General features: G+C 36.6%; 5 protein-coding genes and 1 long non-coding RNA gene across 10 annotated transcripts; 4 read left to right on the top strand and 2 right to left on the bottom strand.

Moving 5' to 3' along the window:
- The first annotated feature begins 1,055 nt into the window (after window positions 1–1,055).
- Window positions 1,056–7,473, top strand: LOC125216452 (decapping 5-like protein). Of its 4 annotated transcripts, XR_007175418.1 has the most exons (9): window positions 1,056–1,253; window positions 1,913–2,013; window positions 3,129–3,200; window positions 3,276–4,103; window positions 4,698–4,889; window positions 4,972–5,082; window positions 5,625–5,987; window positions 6,522–6,580; window positions 6,885–7,473. XR_007175418.1 is itself a non-coding variant. In XM_048118163.1 (7 exons), the coding sequence occupies exons 1-7, from the start codon at window positions 1,079–1,081 to the stop codon at window positions 5,757–5,759; spliced, it is 1,614 nt and encodes a 537-aa protein (XP_047974120.1). In that variant the 5' UTR covers window positions 1,056–1,078; the 3' UTR covers window positions 5,760–6,077. The 4 variants fall into 4 exon arrangements, 2 of the variants coding, with proteins under 2 accessions (XP_047974120.1, XP_047974121.1); XR_007175417.1 differs by having other exon boundaries at window positions 6,522–7,473; XM_048118163.1 differs by lacking the exons at window positions 6,522–6,580; window positions 6,885–7,473 and having other exon boundaries at window positions 5,625–6,077.
- Window positions 6,307–7,309, bottom strand: LOC125216453 (protein MODIFYING WALL LIGNIN-2-like). Its single transcript, XM_048118165.1, has 3 exons — window positions 7,176–7,309; window positions 6,913–7,103; window positions 6,307–6,718 (listed from the first exon to the last, which is right to left on the bottom strand). The coding sequence occupies exons 1-3, from the start codon at window positions 7,266–7,268 to the stop codon at window positions 6,475–6,477; spliced, it is 528 nt and encodes a 175-aa protein (XP_047974122.1). The 5' UTR covers window positions 7,269–7,309; the 3' UTR covers window positions 6,307–6,474.
- Window positions 7,474–9,928: 2,455 nt separating the features above from the next.
- Window positions 9,929–12,589, top strand: LOC125213934 (pentatricopeptide repeat-containing protein At1g77360, mitochondrial-like). Its single transcript, XM_048114733.1, has 2 exons — window positions 9,929–10,603; window positions 11,433–12,589. The coding sequence occupies exons 1-2, from the start codon at window positions 10,149–10,151 to the stop codon at window positions 12,406–12,408; spliced, it is 1,431 nt and encodes a 476-aa protein (XP_047970690.1). The 5' UTR covers window positions 9,929–10,148; the 3' UTR covers window positions 12,409–12,589.
- Window positions 12,590–13,003: 414 nt separating this feature from the next.
- Window positions 13,004–14,891, top strand: LOC125213935 (NDR1/HIN1-like protein 12). Of its 2 annotated transcripts, none has more exons than XM_048114735.1 (3): window positions 13,004–13,591; window positions 13,822–13,862; window positions 14,207–14,891. In XM_048114735.1, the coding sequence occupies exons 1-3, from the start codon at window positions 13,575–13,577 to the stop codon at window positions 14,701–14,703; spliced, it is 555 nt and encodes a 184-aa protein (XP_047970692.1). In that variant the 5' UTR covers window positions 13,004–13,574; the 3' UTR covers window positions 14,704–14,891. The 2 variants fall into 2 exon arrangements, with proteins under 2 accessions (XP_047970692.1, XP_047970691.1); XM_048114734.1 differs by having other exon boundaries at window positions 13,786–13,862.
- Window positions 14,892–14,953: 62 nt separating this feature from the next.
- Window positions 14,954–17,906, bottom strand: LOC125216482 (protein GAMETE EXPRESSED 1-like). Its single transcript, XM_048118196.1, has 7 exons — window positions 17,846–17,906; window positions 16,887–17,379; window positions 16,218–16,805; window positions 16,026–16,152; window positions 15,750–15,936; window positions 15,526–15,673; window positions 14,954–15,387 (listed from the first exon to the last, which is right to left on the bottom strand). The coding sequence occupies exons 2-7, from the start codon at window positions 17,366–17,368 to the stop codon at window positions 15,129–15,131; spliced, it is 1,791 nt and encodes a 596-aa protein (XP_047974153.1). The 5' UTR covers window positions 17,369–17,379; window positions 17,846–17,906; the 3' UTR covers window positions 14,954–15,128.
- Window positions 17,907–22,627: 4,721 nt separating this feature from the next.
- On the top strand, window positions 22,628–24,832 carry LOC125211176. Its single transcript, XR_007174472.1, has 2 exons — window positions 22,628–22,709; window positions 22,812–24,832. It is a non-coding gene; the product is annotated as an uncharacterized LOC125211176 (long non-coding RNA).
- The last annotated feature ends 462 nt before the right edge of the window (window positions 24,833–25,294 follow it).

Here is a 25,294-nt window from a genome sequence, read left to right as displayed (position 1 = left end):
CCTTATTTTAAAAATCATAATGATTATTTGATAACTAATGTGGTCCAAAGACAAATTCAATATTTGGGGATGGGGTTTAAGCCCAGTGCACCTGTTTTATGAACACCTTTTTGAAAGTAAAAGCATTTGTTGCTGGGTGGAGGTTGTTGACCTTCTGAGAATGATCATTTTGGCGTTTATCATTGATTTGAAAATTTCCAAATAGAACAACGTATAAGGTTCTTATGCATGGGGTGTCAGACAGTGAGTCAATATTTTGCAATGAGAATAGCTCGGAGTTGACATTCGCCCATAACTAATTACAATACCTTTGTACGATTCTTGCTATATAGTGGTTATTTGGTTAATGAAGAGAGGGCTACATGACGCATTTTATTGGCAACAATTTGTAGCATACGTGTTCGTTTTTTTAAGATTGAGCTTCATAAAATATTGGCGCGAGAAAAACATAAGAGTGCATTATAAAGTATGGTGGCGTGGATTTGTTCTTTATTTGTCGGGCAATTCCTATGTTGGATCATTTGAAATAAAAGGCGCGGGCTCGTCTCAAAGGGAAACATGTCAACTTAAGGTGTCATGGCATAAATCATTTTCTATGACAAAGAATGTAGAGGAGGTAGCTATAGTAGGTGAGGGGTGAAGGACTCTCCGCTAGATACTTTAAAGCTAAACACGATGCTTCGTTTGAGTGAAGCCAAATTATACTTTTGATGGAGGTTTGATACAAAATGTTGGAATTGAAGACATAGTTTTGTTTACAACATGTAGCTTTGGTGTATATTTATCGGATTACAGTTTACAAGAATATTAGGTATACAAGTATTGGAAGTGCAAAGCAATAATTTTATAGCGTCTATGATTATGAATTTTAAACTTGCATTGAAAACCGTGAAAATGAAGAGGGAAAATTCTAATATTCACAAATCACGTCTTAAAAGGCGGGTAAAGTGTAATTTTGCAAAACTATAGGGAGTGAAATGAAATTATGGAACGATCGAATTTATATATAGTGATGAAAATCCGATTCCCGTTTTCACACACATTCACACATTAGAAAGAGCGCCATTCGTGCTCGTTGATGGCGAACCAATCTTCCATAAACAGCAACAATGCGACGTCGCCGCCCTCTCCATCGCCGGGGGGAGATTCGTTCATCGGGAGTTTCATAAGCGTTCTGTCGAAATCGGAGATTCGTTACGAGGGCATTCTTTACTTCCTCAATACTCAGGACTCCACCTTCGGCCTCAAAGATGGTGAATTCCGCCTTCGTTTGCTATATATGATGTTTTGCATTTCCGGTTTCCTTTATTCACGAATTATTGCCGCCTTTGCTTATGCGATTCAATTAATTGAGATTATATTTCTAAATGCGCTCGTGTGTATAATGTTCTTCATGTTTAGAAACATTAAGCATTCCTAGAGTGGATCAAGCTATAGGAGTAGAAGCCTAGCGTTTAATTATTTTTAATACTAGTAAGTTTGATGTTTTTTTTTTAACCTACATAAACAAAGCCATCTGTTTCTGGTGAACTTTGTGACTTCTGAGTTGTTGATTGTTGTGAATTGCGTTGGATGTTTATAATGTCACTTCTTATGCACAAGCTTGGTCACGTTTGATTAGAATATCCGAGTGTGAACCCCCTCTTAATGGGGAGTATATAAGGATGAAAGATGTCTACAGTGTAATGTACATTTAATTGATTGGGAAAATTGGTGTTACCAACAAATAGGGAATTGATAGTATATTCCAGTTGTTGAGCACGAATAAGAAGTTTAAGTTTGTCTGTTTTGACTTCAACAACTGTGGATTGCTGAACTCGAAATTTATCCTGTGTTGCCTTGCTGCTACTGAATTTGGAAGGACTGTGTATTTTTTTTGCTGTTCAAATAATAAGTTGTTGATTGATTGCAGTGAGATCATTTGGCACAGAGGGAAGAAGGAATGATGGACAAGAAGTTCCACCAAGCGACAAAGTCTTTGAATACATTCTGTTTCGTGGGAGTGATATTAAAGTGAGTATGGATGCTGTCTTAGATTGCTTTGGAAATGCCTAATAGTGAATTTTCATTTGTTAAACTATTTCTATTAGGTTCAATCATGATTGTCTATGGGTTGTGGGTTCATGAGCTGATAATATGTTGATTACAAGGTCATGATTTTGTTCAATAAAGCCATCATGGTTTACATACTTTTTTTGTCAAGACTACTGGGTTGACCCTGTATCATTGGAATTATAACTTGAGTTGTTTTCCTTTCCTTTTAGTGATTTGTTATTTCACATTGCATAAATGATACTTGATAGAAATCCATGGGTTCCATCCTAAAACCAATTGATGATAGGAGGAAGGACCCATGAGACTTATATAGTGGATTAAGCTCTTTGTGTACACCGATGTGGGATATTGTTACATTCATTTTATGTTTCAATTGCCAACAATACTCCCTCCGTCCCGGCTAAGATGACACATTTCTTAGCCGGCACGGGATTTTAGGAGTTATTGGTTAATGTATTTAATTGGAGAGAGAAAAGGTAGGTGTAAGTATTAAAATAGAGAGAGAAAGAAAGATGAATATTTAAATAGGAGTGAGAAAAAGTGGTTGAGTGTATTAATTGGAGAGAGAAAGTTACTAAAAAAGGAAATGTGTTATCTTAGTTGGGACAAACTAAAAAGGAAAACGTGTATCTTAAGTGGGACGGAAGGAGTAGCTATTATTGTTATCATGTGAGAGTGAGAATCTATTTGATAATTTCTTCTATGTGCTGGCATGGTAATTTGAGAACAATCGAGCACCATAAATACTTTATAAGATGTTCTTATAGATTGAGGATATAGAGAACTATAAATAATTTGAGGCTGATGAATGTGGTATATCGTTCTACTTCTCTATCATGATTCTATTGGTTCCTTGTATAGTCTTCAGTCTTTTTAAAGATCAGCTTTTACTGTACTAGCATCATGGTTGATCTCTATTTAAGGGGCTTGGTTTGAGTCATTATACACATCTGTATTTATATTATGGTAACCACTTAATCTAAGGGGCTGAAGTATCAAATTATAATATGGTTCTCTCAGAACTGTCCATTGATTCTTTTGAACTCATACATATTGTATGTTTTTTGTTTCAGGATTTAAAAGTAATAACTAACCCACCAGTTCAAAAGCAGGAGAAACTACATGATGATCCTGCAATTATAGAGGTAATGCTTGTTCAATGTTGTCATACTATGAGGCTTTGCTTGGACATTCTGTTGATCTAATCTTCTATATTGCAGTCAAACCATCATATTCCGCCATCCAGTTCATCCCATTTGGTCTCAGGATATTCGACCGAATCCAAGTTGTACAGTGAACCATCTGGAATTAATGCGAGATCCTACTTAAACATGTTGCCTTCTAATCCTTCTGGAAGTCAGATGGGGTGGGATTCTTCTCAGTGTACTTACAGTGGTTCATCTTCATATGACATGCCATTATCAACACAAGGCCAGGGATATTGTGCAGCACCAGGGAGCATTACTATTACTCAACATCTGCCACCAACTCCCATGAAATATCCAATGCAGAATCAAGTTCTTACAACCATGGCAATGGCAAATATATCAGATGTTGTTCCTTCTGAGTATCAACTTGCAACATCCAGTTCTAGTGGTTTAAATTCGTCAACCAATCCTACTTCTGAGCAACTGCCTCCATCCATGCCGTTCATTAATTCACTTTCTTTTAAGCAGTCCCAGCCCTTATATAATTCCACATTAATAAACTCAAGGGGGTTGACCCAACCTTTTCCATTAGCCTACCAGAATGCAGGTAGCACTGAAGCTCAAGCTGTTAACAAAGTTATTCCCGATCCTGCATCATCCCTTCCTGCTCAGTTCTTACCATATTCAGCATCTTCTGTTATGGGTCAAGTATCAAACTTCTCTCTTGGAGCTTCAAACTTGTCACAACCCAGATTATCTGAATATTCTCCGTCAAACAATTTGTATTCGGAACAGAAGGATACAACTGATATTAGTTCAAGTTCTCTAAATTTCTTGTCATCAGCTGCTGGCCCAGCAGTTCAACCGCCTCTTTTGCCATTGCCACCAGCTTCGCAAAAGGTCAGCTATCTGGTTTGTTTTATTTCTTTTTATACATTGGACTTCTCTAATATACTGGCATATGTACTTTGTATAAAACGTTTAACTTGGCTTATTCAATGTTTCCACATCGGCTCTATATGTGCCTTCTGGATATCAATTCAATCTTTGGGGGAAAAATTTAATAACTTTCGAATTCTTAAAGTTAAACCATATATTCAACTTTCACGAAGTCACCTTTTCAAACTGTGAAGCTAAGATACCTAAAAAAGGTAGCTTTACAATTTGAAATTCGAATGTGTTAATATACATTAACAACATATCTGACTTCAGTTTGATTTTTAGATACATTTTGGTATGCTCAAATCCAAATCCCACAAGATTTTGCAATCTCACAGAAGGATCATTAAAAAGCATGAGCCGTTGTTAAAACATTATAAAGTTGATGATTCCTCCTAAATACAAATAGCATTTTTTTTTCTAATTCATCTAGGTATTCAGTATGTTTAAGCTGATCAAATTATTGTATGTTTGTCATATACTATTTTCTACCTATTGCCTAGGTGAAGATCAAAACTTCTGGCTTTTTTACAAAATTCTCTTGAATATTTGCAGTTGCCATCCCCACTCCAATATACTGAAGAATTTGATTTTGAAGCAATGAATGAGAAGTTTAAGAAAGATGAAGTATGGGGTTATCTTGGGAAAGCAAACCAAAGAGAGAATATGGATGGGATGCAAAGTGAAAATAGTGGCCAAGAGTTTGGGGATAATAAAATTGACTTGATATCCAACAGTGATCCCAAGGTATATTTCAAGAATTTTGCTGTTGGCGGTAATTGATAGTTTTATTTATTTTTTAATCTTAATGTTATTCATCTGCATGCAGCCTGCATACAGCAAGGATGACTTCTTCGATACAATTTCTTGTAATTCTCGCGGGCGGGGAACTAGGGATGGGCAGAATCGATTATCCGAGAGAGTTAAATTAGACTCGGAGGTTAGTATATAATTTTTCCATCCCAGTATCCCACATTCCCACTAATAATGTCCCAAAATCACTTTTGGGTTGTCGCATTTATAATGTCTCAAATCCAAAAAAGTGCCTTAAGACCATCTCCAACCATACTCTAAAAATGAGTTTTGGTGTAGAAATCTTCTCCAAGCATACACTAAACTCAAACTCATTTTTGGTGTGTTTTGTGAAACAACACCAAATATGGTGTTACTGCAAAATTTTTGTGAGACAAACACTCAAAAATGGTGTAAATTTTGAATTTGGTGTAAACGATTAAAGTTAAAACTACTTTTTGGTGTGACGTATACCCAAAAATGGGTTTGAGTTTGGTGTAAATGGTTGGAGATGGTCTAACAAGTGGGGGCCCTTTAACTTGCCACAAAAACTGCATTCCTTAATATGTTGGCCCAAAATTTTTGAGTCATTATTAGTGGGACAGAGGGAGTACTACTTTAGAAGCCTTTCTACATGTGGATATGAAAATTTTCTGGTAAATACTTACATTTCTGTGTTTATTATTCCAGACATTTGGCTATTTTCAAAGAAGAACTCAGTTTGGTTACCGTGGGCAGAGAGGTGGGCATGGTCAGCATCGTGGCCCATACAATTGGGGAAGAGGATATAATTATGGTTATAGAGGTCATGGTCGTTACATGTAAAGATGACAGAGGACAATTCATGATTCGGAGCATGAAAGCTGGTGAAACTTGAAATTGATCTTCTTTCGGTCCTTCAACAAGTTGATTCTCAAGACAAGCCGTGATGGATAATGGGATTAGTTAGCATGAGACTTTATTATATTTTCTTTGACACCTATAGCTTAGACACTGGGGGTCATGATTTTTTTGCTCTTGAACCTGCCGGCTCTTCAAATTACTAGTTTCTAAGTAAGTACTGGTTTTTAATGATGTATACTTATAACTAGCCTTTAGGCAAAAATGAGAAAAGGGGCAGCATAGTCAACATGCTTGTGTTAATGTCTTTTTTTATATGCAGTTCTTAGATAATAGTGACATCCTACTATGCTAGCTTCTTTGGTTCTTTACATTAACAAAATTTGCCTTTTTTGTATCCAAGGAGAAGTGCTTTAGTAATTATATATGGAAATCTAATCTTGTTTGTGATCGATTGACACTTTCGTTGTTTGATTGTCTTTATTCTGTACTTTGCAATTTTGACTTTATAGCTGGCTGTTTACTTAGAGTGTTGTTGCAAAGTTGCATGTGCTTCCTTCTATTACAGGTATAAATATATAAATACAGCAATTTGGTTTTTCTCTGTGTATGACAATCTTTTCCTAGCTTGAGAATGATTGTTGTGAGTAAACATATATCAACCATTAGTTATGTTAGGTATTGCTCTTGTATAATCTTGTCAGTTATCAACTTTTGCAAGAACTAAGGACCCTTGTGTTTCTTCAGCTTTGTTTCGCCTAACAGCTGCTATACCGGTGCCAAGGGTTGAGCCGAGAGCCAGCAAGGTGAGTATGGCTGAACCAATGTAGACTCCATCTTTAACTAGGTAGCACTCTCCATCTAACCATCCTTCTCCAAAGGCTTGACTCTGGTTCATGCTGCTTGCTGCACTTAATAAAACCACTGCAACTCCAAAGCCAATCCTGCAGCATCATTCATTAAATTTTATACTTAGTATTGCTTTAACAAAACTGTCTAGAAGTTATTATCTGTTTTCCTAGATTTTACACCCTAGAACTATGCCATACTCAACAGTAGAATTCATGCATATGATATGATATTAGTTTCTTGATTTGATTAAATATTTAGGGGAAACTGGTGAGGGAGGAAGTCTAACCAGGAAAAAACGAGTAAAGTGCGTGTTACTGTAAAATAGCCCCCCTTTTTTCTTGGACTGAATTTTCTGTAAATGAATAAACTACCGGCGACTTGATTGATGCTAAGACAGATTAAGGCTGCGATTCCTAGTTCGAATGACACAGTTCCAGGCAGGTAACACAGCTTTCCATCGAATACGAGATCATCTTTCTGAAAAAAAGAGGGGGGGAATCTCAATGTTACAGGATAAAATTGGGATGTGGTTGGCCACAGTTAGACTACCTTAGTTTTCTTGAGTTCTGCAGCGAGGCATAAGGCGAAGGAGACGATGGCGATGGAGGAGAAGATATATCGATTTAGTGGTTGCATATACATGGGGGTGTGGAGTTCGTATAGAGGAGGGGAGGAGGTGGAAGATGATGATATGGAGAGGTGGCTTGGAGTTTACTCAAAGGGAAGCAGAGTTTGAAATGTGTTGCTTTCTTTTGTTGGTTGGCTGTGACTGTGTTTTTCTTAAGACGGGATGTTTCATATGTAAAAACAATTTGTGATAAGTAGTAATAGTAACAATTTTTATTAACGTTATGTAATTAATTAAATAATTATGCTTATTTATGTAATTAAAATATTACCTAACACGTACTAGTTTCCAAAATATAGATTAGTCAACAGGGTTGAGAGGCGAATTACAATAAGAACAAAACGACATAATTAATTAATTTTCTATTTCTGGACAGACGAAGAAGGATGGAGAGGGTGGGCAATAAGAATACACGCGTAGCGCAAGAGATCACCTCATACATAGCATAATACATTTTATAATACACTACTAAATATTTGATAAATGTATCCCATTTTATGGTAAAAAATTTATTTCTAAAAATTATTTCTTTAACTTTCTCACTACTAAATACTCCTATTTGACAAGTGTAGCTATATAAAAAACATAGTATTTGGTCGAGCTTTATTTATTATAATTTTATATAAGAGCGAATAACGTTCTTTAGCGATAATATTAAAAAGTAAATCATCATAATAAAATAAAAAAGAAATAAAAAGGGAAATTTTTGACATTTTCATATTTTTTGGAATTATTAAAAATTACACTTTTTTATATAAATCTTTTTTAAAAAAGTAAAATTTGACCTGCGATGTTATTTTTTTAACAAGAATTAACAAATTTATTTTAATTAGATATAGTAGTAGTGAGAAAGTTAAGGAAATAATTTTTAGAAAATAACTTTTTTACCATAAAATGGTATACACTTGTCAAATACTTCTTCCGTTCTATAGTAATGGAGGCAAAACTTTTCGGCACGGAGATTAAGAAAAATTGTGTTAGGTGAATTAAGTAAAGAGAGAATAAAGTGGAAAATGAAAAAGGTAGAGAGATGAAGATAGAAAAAAGTAAGAGAGAGTAAAGTAAATGTGGAAAAATGTGTTGACTTTTACTAAAAAAGGAAAATGACTCTATTACTATGGAACGGACGGAAATGGAAAAACGCCCCTATTACTATGGAACGGAGGGAGTAGTATTTAGTAGTGTATTATAAAATGTACTCCTATGTATGAGGTGATTCCTTCCGCGTGCCGAGACTATTCAATTTAGCAAGTTTTTATTTTTTATTTTAATTTTTCACACAACTAAATAAATCACGCTTGTAAATTCATATGTTTTCAATTGATTCTCAATTTCTCATATTGTGATCGAGATCGGTTTATTCCAAAACTCATCAAGTGATTCTTCAAATTTAATGAATTTATAGTTCATATTAATTGTTATTGTAAATTGTTATGATAAAATGAATTTATAATTCGTATTAATTGCTATTGTTTATTGGTGACATTTACTCTGAATGGTAACTCTCCATTTCGGGGAGAATCAATCAAATATCAACCGAAATTTAGGTGTCTCCAGCGTCCTTCCCACTAGGACTTCCATTAGGATTTTCCACACAAAATTCATGTCACGTCATCACTAGGACTTTCCATTTTACTAGGACTTCCCGCAATAAAATTAATAAATTCACAATTAAAATTAAAATTTACGGAATTAAAATTTCGACACGAACCGTATTTATATAAAAAGAAAATTTAAATTAATTTTCCACAGCACAGTGGCGGACGTCAGGTAGGACGTCGGACAGAGGGGCGAGGACATGGGACGGGCACATGGACGGGCGTGGGCGCTCTTCCCCTTCACTACGGCGGACGTCGGGTAGGACGTCGGCGACGTCCTACCAGGACGTCCACCGTTGGAGACACCCTTAACCACAACTCCTCAAGTGATTCTTCAAATTTAATTGGTTTAACACTCTAATTAGTTTCATCTAAGCTTCATTGTGGATTTCTTTTTCTGGTCCAATATCAAAATAAGCTTCCTAAATTGGGAAATTTATTTTTTAAATTCCTTATAAGTGATGTGTCTCCAATTAATGACACACATAAGGATGGATTTCTTTTTCTGGTCCAATATCAAAATAAGCTTCCTAAATTGGGAAATTTATTTTTTAAATTCCTTATAAGTGATGTGTCTCCAATTAATGACACACATAAGGATCATGTGTTTCTCACTTGACACCCCCAATTCTCATTTGTGTGAAAATACATCTCTATCTTAAAAAAAATCTAGGCGGCTCAACGCGATTTCCAATCGCTACCAATCCTTCCATTTTTGTAGAGCCCACAACGACCCATCCTCCGACAACAAAGTAGGCATCGGAGGCGGAACTATTGTGCTCCCAAAGATCCCTTCGATTCAATCCCAAGGCATTGGCTTCGCGCGGCTTGAAAATCGACTATTGTAACGAGCATGAAAACCGACTATGGTGGAGACCACGGACCACCTATCGGAAGAGGGAAGCATGAGCCAACCTGAACAAGGATTGATCATCCAGGTAAGGTCTATGGCCAGTGATAATTAGTCTATTAAGTTTTATCCAAAATATAGTAAATATCAATTTTCAAATCTGTTCCCTAATCAAACTTGTATTAGTAGTACTATAAAGTATAATTAGAATTAAAATATGTCTATAACTACAAAATTAAAGGGGAAAAATATAACTGCGTTGGCCGTGGATTCTCTAATTGATTCTGTTAGCGGAGGCGGCTAACACTATCGACGCCGCCGCCCTCACCGCCGGCCGTCACTCTCCAACTGAAACCGCCGAATCAATTTCGACACATCCACAGCTCCACACGAAAATTGAGCGCAAAGAAAGTGAATTTAACAATTTAAAAAAAAAAGGAGAAAATATGGCAGCAGAAACATCAAGCTCGCACAATTCAATTCCTCCATCGCGCTTCCCCACCCACCACGGCGCCGCCGAAATCCACCCCCAAGCTCGAATTCTCTGCGAAATCGTCGCCACCGCGCCAACGCACGAGGTCGAGGGCCGTCTCGCCTCCACTCAAATCCAGCCCGAGCACGAATTCGTCCAACAAGTCCTCAAGCACTCGTACAACTCCCCTGCCGCCGCCGCCAAATTTTTCCGGTGGGCCGGGCTGGTGCAGAGGCACACTCCGTACTCGTGGAATCTCATGGTGGATCTTCTGGGGAAGAACAAGCTGTTCGATCCCATGTGGGATGCCATCCGGTCTATGAAGCAAGAGGGATTGCTGTCGCTGACGACGTTCGTTTCAGTTTTTGAGAATTATTGCATTGCTGGGAGGTTTAATGATGCTGTCTTGACTTTCGATGTCTTGGAGGGGTAAGCCAATTCTGTCTGTTGTATTGCCGTGAATTTGAATTTGAATTTGTGTGTTTAGGGTTTATGATGTTTGTGAATTTCTATGGATTGGCTCTGGTCATTGTTTGTTTTGCTTCATTTGAAAGCAAATGCATGACTATGAGATGCCAAACTCTTTCGAGACACCAAAAGAAGCAGTGCATAATTTTGAAACAAGATTCCCCATTTCGTAATTAAGATAGTTAAATTAGAGATTCTGAAGATTTTCTGTTATCTAAAGCATCAAGCTTGCTCATGCCTTATTAGGAGAAGTTTGATTTAGTGTTATATACCAATGAATGAATAATGTAGAGGAGAGAACTTGGTAGTGATGCAAAAGATTGAGCATTTATCAGGTATGGCTTTTCTTACGTATGTTCTCGTTGGAGGAACATTGGTAGGTTTTGTCCATTGACTGAAGATCAAGTAATGTAGAAATGTAACAAGGAAAAGTCTTTATCCGGAGAAGGAAATTCCTTTTTAATCGTCTCCCAGGAATAACAGAGTTAGTTGAATAATAGTATATGAACTCATGTGTTTTTCTAATTTTCCACTTGTAAAGTCATGGAACTTTTCATTTGTTATTTTTTTCGTGTAAATTGTTTATAATGTTTTTTTTTTACTTTCTGTGAATGCCCTTGTATTCAAACTTATCAAGCCAGTTAACACTTAATATTTCTTCTAGTGTTGCTGTCTTATCATCCTCTTTGTTCCAGCAACTAGAGGAAAACTGATATTGCTTTTGAAAATTTCCACATTTAAATGTAATCACCAGTGTGGGTTTTGGGCATTTAAGTGATTAAGTTTACAGGTATGGGATCCCACCAGATATTGTTGCAGTAAATTCTTTACTGAGTGCCATGTGCAGAGAAGATAATCGAACTGCGAAAGCACTTGAGTTCTTTGAGAGAATAAAAGGTAAGATACATCCAGATGCTGACACATACTCGATATTGTTGGAAGGATGTGAGAAGGAAGGCAACGTAGCCAAGGCAAAAATTACTTTTGGGGAGATGGTTATTCGTGTTGGCTGGAGCCCAGAATATATGTTTGCTTATGATGCACTTCTAAATACTCTAGTTCGTGGATCACAGGGTGATGAGGCAATTAAGTTCTTGCAGGTGATGAAGGGGAAGAATTGCTTGCCAGGTTTGAGATTCTTCTCTAATGCACTTGATATATTTGCAAAGCAGAAAGATTCTTCTCATGCTATAATGCTGTGGGATATCATGGTTGGTAGTGGGCTGATGCCAGATTTGATGATGCACAATGTCATAATTAGTTTGCTCACCAGCAGCAATGACATTGACAACGCCTTTCGTTTGCTTGACGAAATGGTGTTCCATGGTGCTTTTCCTAATTCTTTGACGTATAATATGATTTTTGGGTGTTTGATCAAGAACGGAAAGGTGCGTGAAGTGGGAAAGTTCTTTCTCGAGATGATCAAGAATGAGTGGGATCCAACCCCTGCAAATTTTGCTGCTGCCATCAAGGTGTTGTTTGATGGTGATGATCCTGAGATGGCGATTGAGCTTTGGAAATATATGTCTAAAAACAACATCTCACCCCGTGATGATAGTGGTAATGCCGTGCTTCTTGGTTTATGTAACCTGGGAAGGTTATCAGATTTAAGAAGGTTTGCAGAGAAGATGATTGATGAAAAAATTATACTCCATGAGTCTACGATGACAAAAGTGAAGAATGCTTTCTACAAGCAGGGAAAAGGTTCACATGAAATCTATGACACTATCTCAAGGAAGTGGAAATCTTCCTTTCTCCAAGCTTGAAGATAAAAGCCAATAGGCATTTTTCTGTGTGGTTGATAGTAGTTATAGTATTGATTAATTGGAAAACTTGGAGCATCTTGTGGTTCGTCCCTTAGATGTTCAGCAGATGCTTTCATTTACCTAGTGGAAGTCTGTGTCATGTTCTGCCCCTTAGATGTTAAATAGATGCATTTTCCTTGCACACATTTAGTCCTCTTCTATCCTAGTAAACAATCTAGTTTATTCCTACTGTTCATCTTTTATTGTTGATCTTCTATGATTATATTTCCAGCACCCACTTTTGAGAGTTAAGGTAGCTTTGACGAGGAATGAGATAGGTGTAGATTGAGGGAAGCGGCAATGTGGGTTCCATTTTTCCCAACATAATTACATATGTATACATATTCAGATGACAGTATTTTTTTTCCCATTATTAGTAATTGATTCACTGCGTTTTGCATGAAAGCAATGTTATCCCCTGCCTCCTTTTTGGGTTCAGTTAGTGAGATGGGATCTAATATAGTCTATGACGTTTTCTCACAAATCTAGGATCTGATTTAGTCTTCACTTTTACAGTGAAAACTTACAGAAAGAACAAATTTACAACCGTTGTTCTTCTGCCATCTAGCTACTGCTTGAACCTACCATCAGAGATTCGTAGCACCTTCATCTGTCAATTTATTTCATGCTTTTTTGCCAATACTACCCACCACTCTCGGTGGGTGGAATTATGCATCTTCCTTTCACTGCGAAGATGAAATTGCAGCCACTGAATATTAAATTGCTAGAGGAAGCTCAGGCATAAGGTGTTCAGATGGTTCATTGAAACAAAACTCTTGTGCATAAGAGCAGATATTGTTGTCCCAAAATGTTAGGTTACTTGATATTTATCTATCAGTTGCTTGATTTACTCGTATCACATGAAACCAATATACTGCTTTCTTGTTTCTTACACACCGGAAATTGTATTTTCCTTGTGTAATACCATAAATCCTCTTTATTCCTGGGCAGCTAGAATCATCTTTGCTGATGGTTTGAGACTCTTGCTGTGATTCTCACCACAGCCTGGCCTCTCTTTTTTCTTGATTTTGTTTTATCAATTCCATCCACTACCATGTCTGAAATTGAAATCTCACCGAGTCAGTCCTTCCACGTTGGGCTGAGCTTTAACTGCTGGAGGTCGAGCCATGGCGGTGCCCCACATGTAAGTGCTACTGTCTCTTTTTTGTATTGTATCCTTCTGTGTTTCCAGTATGCAAGCAATATCAAAAAACTTCCTCTTTCCTTTTGTGTATGTTTCTGCTCTTTCTTGCATTAGATTGACACCCATTTTCTTCTAAAGTTTAAGGACTCATTATGTCAAATTACTCTTGATTTTGCCTACACGCATTATGACAGGGGTCTGTTCCCTTTCCCTACTGTTCCCAATCTCAGATCTTCCTGCTATGGTTCTGCAAAGAGTCATGAAAGTGAAGGTACAAAAGTTGTACATTACGCAATCTAGGTTAAAGCTGTACTTACAACATAAGTTAGAATATTACAAGAAGATGGCTTTATGCTTAGGAAAGGTAGATACCAAAACCTTCCCACTCTCTGTCCCTCTTACTCTCTCCCTATCCATATCTTCCTTACAATTAACACCTAAATATTAGGACTTCTCTTCCTAATGCCCTCTCTCTCATCACCATCACCATCACCACCACCACCACCACCTCCATCGCCCCAATGCCAAAGCGGCTGGGTCCCCGCCACACCACCCATCCCCTCATCTGGTGTGTCTCCATCATCTGTGCTATACTAATCATGTTGGTGATTATAGGTGGCGTCGTAATCTTCATTGGGTACGCGACACTCCGGCCGAAGGTGCCCCAAGTGAGCGTCACAAGAGCCCAAATGGACACCATATACTTCGACCAGTCTACCTTGATGATGCTGCACGCAACCATTGTGATCAAAGCAGAGAACGACAACACAAGGGCTCGTGCGAGGTTCTACGACATGTCCTACACCCTCAGCTTCCGCAGCCAGAAGATAGCCATCTTGATGGCCGACCCCTTCGACGTCAGTCCCAACAGGTCTCTGGAGCTCAACTTTGTCGTCCCGTCCCAGTCTATACCTCTGAATCCAGAAGAAGTCGAGGCCATCAACTGGTCGTTGAACCGGAATGTGGTTGATCTCGATCTCAGAGGGATGTCGAGGACGCGATGGAAGGTTTGGCTCATCGGGTCCATTAAATACGTGCTGCGTTTGGATTGCCGGCTCCATTTGCCCGTTGATCAAACCACCATATATCCACATTGTGTTTCCAGGAAATAAAAAAAAAAGGGGCCATCTTTCCTTTTTTTCATTTTAGGATCTCCTACTCTCAGGATTTTTGTTGATAATAATCCATTATCTTTTCCTAGAATTATAATTTTGATGTGCCAGAATATGTAAAAGTTGGAAATCACTTTCTTTGAGCTTTGTTTGATGAATTCAAATGAATTGTCCGAATTATTATATTATTATGAAACTTGTTTATAAAGTCATATTTTTTAGTGCTATGAATTTAAAAAGCTTGCTCAAATGATTATAAAGATTGGATAAACTATGTTATAAAATGTTGGAATATACATGATCATCAGCTCATTGTTACAAAACAGATAGTATCAAGCTGTGCTCAATGAATAAAGATATAAAGTAAAAACCATCTTCAACCAAAAACTAGGCATTAAACTATTTCTCAACATCCCGTGTCTCGGTCAACTTCGCCTACGAAGGTTATATCTCTTTGTGCGCGGAGTAGTGAAGGTGGAATCCACCTCGATGTCCTCAGGTAATACGTAGTCGGGATCCTCCAACAGCTGCACATCTTCTGTCAACTCTGTATCCACCCATGAACACCAATTCACCTCGCTCTCAACATCCTCGTCCCACGCCAACATCTCTTTGCTCCGCTGAATGCTGTTTACCTTCTCCATCAACGTCACCAGGATCTCGTGGTTCAGCACCTCGTAGTCTCTGCATAACACACAATTGACCTTAATTTCTGTAATAGATACTAGCTTGTTTATTAAAAACTGAAATCAGAAACAACTAAAGGTATAATTTACAAGAAAAATAATTTCACGGTATGATGAAAAAACTTTCAAACTTTACCTGTAGGTAAATATGGCATACACATATTGGATGGATGCTGTGAGCGCGAAGAGCGACCTGACAGCGCGTATCAACCATCCTTGCTGCTCACCATCCATTGCCACAGTCCAAAATACACTTATCTCAATCAAGAACGTCACACACAGACCTGTAGATGGAGAGGAAATTCACAACGTGTAACGAAACAAAGACTACCGGCAGATTCTAAATGACTAAATGCATACCTAGATACAGCCTGTGCCTCACGTTGTAGGCGTGCTTTATGCTAGTCAGCATGTAGACAATGAAAATTGCACCCGAGTAAACCAAGAATGCGATGATAACCCGTGACTCAAACAGCATGGCGTTGTGTAGGTCAAAGAGTTTATCTATGGCAACAAACATGCTTGCTTGCTTTGATTCAAAAGCTTCCTGCAACAATATAGTAAAGTAAAACACAGCCTTTGCATTGAGTACTAAAACATTCGAGTTTGGAGAAAACCTTCGAAGAAACCACAAACCTGAGCTGCTAATATCAGTTTCGAGTTCTCCACTAGATGATCATGAGACTGGTGTAATTCCTTCTGCTTTGCGAGTAGTTCCTCCTGCTGCTTATGCCCGAATTCAGCCAACGTCTGCAACGTTAACCTGTAAATTCACGTTCTGTTTTAGAATTCCACACGATTGATCAGAAAACTACGAGAAGTTCATACCTGCTCTCCTCAAGGGCCTGTGACTGAAACTTGGTGAGAAAATTGAGGCCCTCGAGGGCTACAGACTGCCCGTCTAGAAGCTCCTTTTGTTTATCCAACGACGTTCCAGCCATATTCCCTATATTGTCTGCTTTACTCTGCAGGAGACTCATCTTTGACGACATTGCATCCCCAACCTTCTCAATCTCCATCTCTATCTCAGCTGCTTCTGCTCTCAACTTGACAATGTCTTCTCCTAGATTCTCATACGAGTTCTGAAGCAACGCCATTCCCTGTGCCAAATTCTCCTTCATTTTAGCCTGTCCCTCGCTCAGCTCCATTTGAGACGAGGCTATCCCCTTAGACTGCTCGTAGACTACTTCAGAGTACCTCAACACCGAGTCCACGTGACCCTCCAACACTTTCGATGTCTCTGCAACTTTCTGAGTCCGGACATCTATTGAGGCCAAAGAATCATGAACTTGCTCTGCATTCTGCAGCAGTTGCTCGCCATGTTCCTCGATCTTTTCAAGCTTCACCTCCGCGTATTCAGCAGTCCTCTTGAGCTCATTCACCAATCTCTCAGTTTGATGCTTGAACGCCTCCGTCCTACAACAAATTTCCACAACTCTTAGACATAAACAAGTTAGATTAAAAACCACAAACATAGATAGATATGATGATGCTCACTGCAATTGGTGACAGATGGAGTTCGTCTCAAGAAAGTACTCAAGATAGATCTTGTGACCATCTCTATCCAAATTCTGCAAACACTTCTTCATTTTGGATTTGGGATCACAACGAGGGAAAGAGGGCCGGCCCGTGTGCCTCTGGAAGCAATCACTGAGGCTCCACGCCAGCCTAGACCGTGACTCCTCGTCTGCAAGAGTCCTCGCGCACCCTTCAAACACGCTCTGGTAGGCCGTCTGCCAGCAAGAATTTGGCGCGAGCATCTTGCTCTTGGCGCTCTCGATCAACTGGATGCCCTTCTTGTCATTGAAAGCTTCCAGTGAGAAATCAGAAACCACATGCTTGTAAACAGCCTCCTCCTTGCCTAAATCAGCCTCCTCTTCGTTGGACGAAAAGAACCAGCTTCGTGATACCCGAGATTGTGACAGCAACACGAAAATCGACAGCAAGACAACGCGACAATGGCAAGACCGGAGTTCCATTCTACGCCTTCCTACAACATAAGTATGATTCATAAATTCACTCAACACATATGAATAGACTAGAATCATACATGATCAATATTGATTGAGATGCCAAATTTTCACTAACATAAAATTGGAAACCATTGATTATAATTTTCATCACTAAATACAATCAATCTGATTTATCAGCTAAAAACAACTAACTAAGCTAGGAAGACATATTTTCAACTCGATAAAAATTGAATCTTGGGGTTTAATTTAACTTGATAATTGAGAAACTTTCTTAGGTTTCTTTAAAAATCGATTCTTTTCCTTTTCTTCTCTTCCTTACCGTTTCAGCTAAAAGCTTCTAAGTTAATATTTTATTCATCAAAAAAGTCGATGTATGTAAACGTAATTCCCCAGCAGTGAAGAAGCATGCAAGAGAAGATTCTGCAACCAACAAGAAAAAAAATTTGGAGAAGAGAGGAAGTTTAAGAGATCATAATTTCTTACGAAAAATTGAGGGAGAGAAAGGTGGTCTGAATGTGGCGTAAAACAGCAAGATTTATAAAAGGGATTGAAAAACTATATGGAAATTTGATGAGAAATCAATTGAAAGACTTTCCAATTACTCAAACTTCGACGGTTTCTTGTTTTTTGTTTTGTTTTTTTCTTTTTCTGTTGACTGCCGCCAATTCTGAAGTTTGGGCTTCTGAGGCCCACTTCTGTAGTTTGGGCTTCTGAGGCCCGTTTTGTTCTTGAAATCCAGTCAAATGTGTGTTTTGATGTTTAATTTGATGAAAGTTGTTTGTATTTTATCATTATTGGTAAAATAGTTTGATTAGAGATGGAAAGGGAGCAATCGGAGTACCTTGATATGTATTCTTGTGAGCCAACTAGGCTTTTCAACTATAGCAAATTGGTTCGTGATAAGATCTTCGCAAGACTGTGACTTCAGACTACGTTTTCGAACAATTGGATATTTGATGGATATATGTAGCCCACCAAACTTCACTACAAAACAAGAGAGATTTAAGTTCACAAATTATTATAGCATAAAAAATGTTGTCTACAATTCATCCCACGTATCTTATTTATAGGCAAAATAAACCGTATATATGAGGAAAGATAGCTAAGAATGAAAACAAATTAATGCTAATTGATGTAAATGGAAAGCCCAATCTATGTAAAAGGAGAGCAAATGCGTGATACTCAAACTTTCCACTTTTACCATACATATTCAACTAGGAAATACAAAAAGAAATCTAACAAAGTTAATTAGAATAGTTGGTATATAAGTTAGTATTTACAAAAAGATTTTATCTTCAGAAAACATTAAATTTCTGCATGAAAACGTCTTTCACAAACAATGCCTAGGGCACAAAAATTTGGCCCATTTAGGGTAGTACTCATGTTATACTCTAATTTCCGGGGCAAAATATTTACTCGAATCTATTAGTAGTAGTATTTCGTAATACTATTAAAGAAAATAAAATATAATATAATCCCTCCGTTCTCCATGTTAAAAAATATGTGTCCCATTTTGACTGGACACGAATTTTAGAAAATGTAATTAAAAGTGAGTTGAAAAAATTAGTAGATTGTGGGCTCTACTTGTATATAGTACTTAATTGGTTTTATAATAAAATATAAGTGAAAATGAGTTAATAAAAAGTTGAGATCTATTGCCAAAAGAGGTGAAAATGAAGTGGGCCAATTAATATGGGACGACAGAAAACACATAATGGGAGACTGAAAGAGTATTAAACTAGTATGATTTATCCTTTAATAAAGAACCCTAATTTTCACAATTCCAAAATAACTTTACACGTGGATGAGTAAGATTCATAATTTTATTAAATTTTCAAAGAGCTATACGATCCAGATAGTCATGGTTTTTCACTTTTCTCTTCATATGTTATTGCTATCATTCATAAAATTATGGATAAGGAAAACCTAAAAAAGTGACGTGAGGATCATGAGATCCATATAGATTGCAACAATACACATGTTTGCTTTTAAAAATGTTAAGAAAATATAATTATGGAGTCAGAACTCTTTATAATAATTTCACGTGGTATGATCTGTAATTACTATACTTTTTTTCAAAATTTTGAAGTTGATAGATACGAAGTCGCCAAAAAATTATTTTTTAACTCCAGATTAAAAAAAAAAAAATACTAGTAGTCCTATGATTTTTTTCTAAAAAATACTCCTTTACGTGTATAAATATAGTATTTAATAATGGAAGTACTATAGGATTTAATGGATTGTGATTAATTAGTCACTCAAGTGGTTTAACTTTGAATACGTATGTTAATCACATTAATAAAAATAAATTAATACGTGTTGTTTGTGTAGAGTGGATTAACTTTGATTGTGGTGATGTTGATTGAAGTGATTTCACAATCACTTTCACTGAAAAACAAAATAAATTCAGCACACCCACTTAGATTGTTCTAGTTCATTATACTTTTAACTTTTAATTTTTAGATCTCATTTTATTTGAAACATTTCCTAAAATGAATTACATTAATTATTATCTCTATTTTTTTATACTTAAATTTCAAAATAATAGAAGCACTATTACACTGATTCTATGCCGAACAAGAGTCAACAAATGTATAATAATTATTATATTAAGTGTAACAAAGAAAGAGTATTTTATTTGCCTATCCAAATTCTGCTATTACTAATTACTTTTAGTATTTCTGTGCCCAAAATAATCATAATTCCAAATTTATAGGATATAAATGTGTTTGAAAATTAGCTTTTATCAAGAAATTTAATAAGCATCAATTCCAAATTGATAGTTACTACTCCCTCCGTCCCAGAGAAGTTGGCATACTTTGAAAATGGCACGGGATTTTAGGAGGTTTTGTTTTGTGTGTTAAATGGAGAGAGAAAATATAATTTTTATATTCATGTGAGAGAGAACTTTTTCTAAAAAGGAAAATGTGACATTTTTTGTGGGACAAACTAAAAAGGAAAGTGTACCAACTTCTTTGGGACGGAGGGAGTACTTACTAGTACGTAGTAATTAATATTGTTAGTTCATGATTATGTTAGTGGAACCAAACAGCTAAACATTTCCACAATTCCACTAAATAAAGATAAATTCGTGCCTCAAGTTGTTATCAGATTTCGACTTTAATAAATACTATTGGTCTCTGCGCTAAAATTAATAAATAAATGACTATATGAAAAAAGTAGAAAAATTCTTACAACGACATTTGTGGAATTTGCTCTCACCCATCACTTACTTAATGAGGAAGTGTTGAATTTTCATCGACATTCCCTCTTTTAAATGTTACTACTACACCTTTTTAACTGCTTTATTATACAACAATGGTGATTTCGAATCGAAAAAAGCAATTTTCCATCATGGTGGCTGATTGTTAAATAAATATATACTCATTCGTGTACCTCTATTTGTTATCAGATATCGAATTTAATATATATTGAAAAATTATTTGGTAGTATTATTAAAATACGAGCGGATATAAATCTTATTAAAACACTAATATCATTAATAAAGTGACACTCAAAATTTTCATTAAGATGTTCATTTTTTGTGATATGTTTTTACTGAATTTGAAATGGAATCTCAATCAATCATAGCACTAGGAGTATTTCTTACACCGATTGCTACTTTTGAATTTGCAGTTTGTACATTTGTTGACTAATTTTGAGGGAATGGAGCCCATTCACTGCCATTATTCGGAAACTTTGAATTTTTGTAAAAAGGGACGAATGCTTGAAGACATTATACATGCATTCCACATAATTGAGATAGTCCTTTTAAAGACAAATCTATATGCTTTCACACGCAAATCCGCATATATTCAAACATATATCACATGTCTCTCATTGTCCCACATTTCTCTTTTTTTCTCATTACTTCGCAGTAACAATATTTATACACAAAATTACTAATTTTATAAAATATAAAAAATTCATAAATAATTAACTCTGAGAATCAGAAAAATAAATTAATTACTGGACAAGTGAATTAGCTAGAAACCCCCAAAACTACAAACGAAATAAACTGCGAAAACAATAATTCGGTAAGTGTTGTATGCATATATAGTACTCCGAGTGCCCCCATTAGGAGTCACACTTCCGTTTCTGCACTTGTTTTATAAAAATGATAATAAATATTTAAAGTGGAGAAATGGTAAAGTAAGAGAGAGAATAATGTAGAGAAAAATAGGAAGAAGTAGTTAAATTTCAAATGGCTATGGTCCAAAGTAGGTCGACTGATTATATGCAGTTTTATATCTAATCATGCTATGATTTATTAGATAGATAGATGATATTAAGTGCTGCATACTATCTAAGAAACTTTGATGTTATATAAAGTTTGATAGAGTATTAAATAATTTCACCTCTATATACATGCATCATGTAACATAATTTCAAAGGGAAGAGAGTGCCATGATCTAGAAGGAATACAGCTTCATATCATCATATGAATGAATGGAGGGGCCAAAACCTAGTAAGTAGTAGTAGTACATAGTTTCCCTTACATGTGGAGCTAAAACTGCAATTAGACAGCGATAGTTAATAATTTAGAGTGGCTGCTAATTAATTATAGCTACTTTAGTAGTAGTAAGTACTATTGGGCATGATGTACTACTACTACTGAGTAACTGATCATCAAAAAAACAGTAGCAAAATCGAATATTTGATTTATTCGTACCACTATCATCTATACTTAATTAGTTTTTACCCTAAAGATGCTCCACACGTCCCACTTTTAAAGAAAAAAAAATCTCATACAGTAGGAGTACTACAATAATCAACCGAAATATCTAGATATTACTTTCCAATTTAATTTAGTAATTGCTCTACTTAAAAGAGATAGATAGGAGAATGTTGCAGAAAATAGTAAGGAATAAAACCTCAGAATAAATAAATAAATCAGATTCCATTCCAAATGAACCAACCAATCCGAGAAAAGCAAAAACCACTAATAAATTAAGTAAAATTAAAAACGAGAATTAATACAATATTATTATTCAAAAATTCACCTAGTGATGATAATAATGAAGTCTCCCACGCGCACGTGCTAATACTGTTGACGCACGCGACTCCGCCAGTGGTCCACTCGTAATTATCTCCAAATCCAGGCGCCATTTCCCATCTCCTAACGAATTTGATCACAACTTCCCTTCCTTTCGCGACGTCACAGTTGCCGTTGGTGCTATGACACGTGGCATCATCTGCTTCGTCCTCTACCTCTATAAACTCACCTCTCCTCTCTTCACTTGCAAATCCTCTCTCTCTCTCTCTCTCAGTTATGGCTACGCATAGCCTTCTCTTTTGAGCTAAATGTTGGATTCTGTTGCGGCGGCCTCTAGTTCGCTTGGTGCAGGTCGGGAACTTTATTCGCCGACTGCGTTGCATTTTCTGTTAAATTTGCTCTCCAATCGTGGCGAGTATAACCTTCGATTGCCGCTGTATATGGCGAAAATAGGTTCCTGCCTTGCATCAACTGAATCAGAGGCCGCGGTGAATCATTATTTCCGGCTGGTTTATATTGGAAGGATTCACGTTCACGTGGATCTGCGATTGGTATGGTAGATATCAATTTTGAATTCGTTTTCTTCGCAATTACTCCTAGTTTTCCCCCGGATCTGATTCGTTTGTTTTTCTGCATTGAGCATGAATGATAGATCTCGTTTTCTGCATTGACAGACACTCTATGCAGATTAATTAGTGTAGTTTTCTAGCTAAGAAAAAAAAGTTTCTCAATAGCAGATTCTCCTTTCAGCTGCTTCTGATGCGAAAATACTGGATAATTTATAGAACTTGAGTATCAATGAGATCTTATTTGTTGTTTTTTATCAGGTAAATTATATCCAGTAGTAGCTCTTCTTCGAAATCCACTTGAAAAATACTGCTTTCTGAGAAAACGTTAATGCATTTCCCATGGTTGATCCTAATTCCTAAGCCTAGTGTGATTTTAGAATGATAATTATGCTAAGAAGCATGAGTTACATTGGATCCATGGTAAAGAATGAGTTTTGTAATTTCGTTCACTACATGTATGTCTGTTTTGTGAATCATGTGAGTTGTTTCCCATTATGCTATTCCTCATGTTGCAGTGGAGTATATGTCTGAAAAGTTGAAATGGATTTGGGAATTATATTGCCCATGTGGCTGTGTTATGGGTCATAGCTTTGTCTTCTACTGACCTGAAAGAATATAATGGCACGCTCTCTTTTAGTGCTTGGGAGACTAATTGGCATATTTCTAAGAAACCTGTGTTCTTAGTTGTCGTTTTAAACTGCATTTTACTGTAGTAGTACATGCATAGTTACTACTTCCACTTGGCATATAAAATAGCCCAATTGAAACAATCAACAGCCTCAAGATTTGTCTTTTAGAATGAAGACAGAGTGCTCTAATATAAATTCGGACTGTTATTTTTGTCTGAAATAAATTCTCAAGCATGTGCATTTTTTGCTTTCACGAGTTCAGTAAGCTTCTCCTGCTTGTGAAGCTATTCATTAGTATATTCTTGCAGTATCATACCTGCCATATTTGATTATATAGACTGATGAAGGGCTCGTGTTGGTTATAAACTCTGATGTTTAGTTTTTGGCTTGGCGTTGATGGCATGAACTAAGGTGTGCAAATTCTTGACTTCCTTAAACTGTTTCAGCCTTTCAAACTCTTGAGCCGAACTTGAGCCATAATCGTGCAAGTTCGTGCGAGTCATTTTTTGGTTATTTTTTCAAGTGAGTTATGACTTGCAAAAATATAGTTCAACTTGTTAGTTTCCATTTATTAATACTAATTCTAGTTGCTGTGAACAAATCTTGTGATGATCTTTGCCATCTCCAATGTCTCATTGATGAGATCCACCGGCCTCCTTCATGAAGGCTGAGCTCTAGTATGTGATTATCTGCACTACGTTCTGGATAGCATCCATGTTCTCAACACAATCAGGTCTGTCAGACGAGCAAAGATACACAGTACCTTTGGGGCAATCCACTAAAATATTCACAAAAGTTCGGTCATTGGCATCTATCCATCCATCGAGCAAGATGCTACAGCCAGTGTCAGCCCACGATCTTTTGATCTCATCCACACGTGAGGTCGTTTCCTTCATCACATCCCTGAATATCCACCCTTTTAACTCCTCGATAGTAGGAGCTTGACACTGCATCCTCATTGAGTGAAAAAGAGATCCTGCTCTGAAAGCTTGGTGAAATCTACAGACGGGCAATTTGGCTTCCTTGATCAGTGAAAGACAATATTAACGTATTAAATTGTGTAAATGATTCGAGTCAATTTAAGTTGGATTGGAATCCTGTGAGTTTGCGTGGTTTTGTTCGGTGTACTATCTCAACTTTTGCTAGTTAGAGCCAATAAGTAATAATGTTATAATGAATGACTTCGGGCAAGTTTTATGATCTGGCTTGCAAAATGCGCACGATTTATAATAAATTTAGACTCATGCACAAAAAAACTTGTGCGGTTTCGCTCCAATTTCGCTCGATTATGCACTATGTTAATGAAGTGTATTGTTCTCTTCTTTTTTTGTGTTGAGCATATATTTTTCTATTTTCTTTCTCTAACACAATGGGATAGCATAATGTGTATGCGAATTTAATTAATGTGATTAAACTTGATTATATATATGCCATTTTTTCGTAAAAGTTTAAACTCCATTTATGTACATACAAAAGCAATTTATGAGATACTTACATCGTAGTTAGGCCGGAATTTGTGTTTTGTTACAGCATAATAAACATAAGTTTTCTAAAGGATACGATATTAGTAATATTATACTATAGATATTAGCAATACTATACTATAGGAGTTAATATAAAAGTTTCAGAAAACAAACAAAAAAAGTAGTGTAAAAGTTGGTAAATTTTTTATATTCGTTGATAAGGTTATCAAGCTGCTTCTTTACTTCAACAGAAATTCCATAAATTAAATAATTAA

This window comes from Salvia hispanica, chromosome 3 (genome assembly GCF_023119035.1).
Source record: "Salvia hispanica cultivar TCC Black 2014 chromosome 3, UniMelb_Shisp_WGS_1.0, whole genome shotgun sequence".
NCBI classification, from domain to species: Eukaryota; Viridiplantae; Streptophyta; class Magnoliopsida; order Lamiales; family Lamiaceae; genus Salvia; species Salvia hispanica.
The sequence above is the reverse complement of the archived record's forward strand: the minus strand, read 5'-3'. Positions and strand labels throughout refer to the sequence as shown.

Bases quoted from the DNA above. Each gene is read 5' to 3' on its own strand.
- LOC125216452 (XM_048118163.1), top strand. From the start codon at position 1,079: ATGGCGAACCAATCTTCCATAAACAGCAACAATGCGACGTCGCCGCCC. The intron at 3,201-3,275 runs GTAATGCTTGTT...TCTATATTGCAG, and splicing joins ATGATCCTGCAATTATAGAG to TCAAACCATCATATTCCGCC. The intron at 5,083-5,624 runs GTTAGTATATAA...TTATTATTCCAG, and splicing joins GAGTTAAATTAGACTCGGAG to ACATTTGGCTATTTTCAAAG.
- LOC125216453 (XM_048118165.1), bottom strand. From the start codon at position 7,268: ATGTATATGCAACCACTAAATCGATATATCTTCTCCTCCATCGCCATC. The intron at 7,104-7,175 runs GTAGTCTAACTG...TCTTTTTTTCAG, and splicing joins CAGAACTCAAGAAAACTAAG to AAAGATGATCTCGTATTCGA. The intron at 6,719-6,912 runs GTTAGACTTCCT...ATGATGCTGCAG, and splicing joins ACTTTACTCGTTTTTTCCTG to GATTGGCTTTGGAGTTGCAG.
- LOC125213934 (XM_048114733.1), top strand. From the start codon at position 10,149: ATGGCAGCAGAAACATCAAGCTCGCACAATTCAATTCCTCCATCGCGC. The intron at 10,604-11,432 runs GTAAGCCAATTC...TTAAGTTTACAG, and splicing joins ACTTTCGATGTCTTGGAGGG to GTATGGGATCCCACCAGATA.
- LOC125213935 (XM_048114734.1), top strand. The intron at 13,863-14,206 runs GTACAAAAGTTG...TGGTGATTATAG, and splicing joins AAAGAGTCATGAAAGTGAAG to GTGGCGTCGTAATCTTCATT.
- LOC125216482 (XM_048118196.1), bottom strand. From the start codon at position 17,368: ATGGAACTCCGGTCTTGCCATTGTCGCGTTGTCTTGCTGTCGATTTTC. The intron at 16,153-16,217 runs GTATGAACTTCT...GTGAATTTACAG, and splicing joins CAGGCCCTTGAGGAGAGCAG to GTTAACGTTGCAGACGTTGG. The intron at 15,388-15,525 runs GTAAAGTTTGAA...TGTGTTATGCAG, and splicing joins TATGCCATATTTACCTACAG to AGACTACGAGGTGCTGAACC.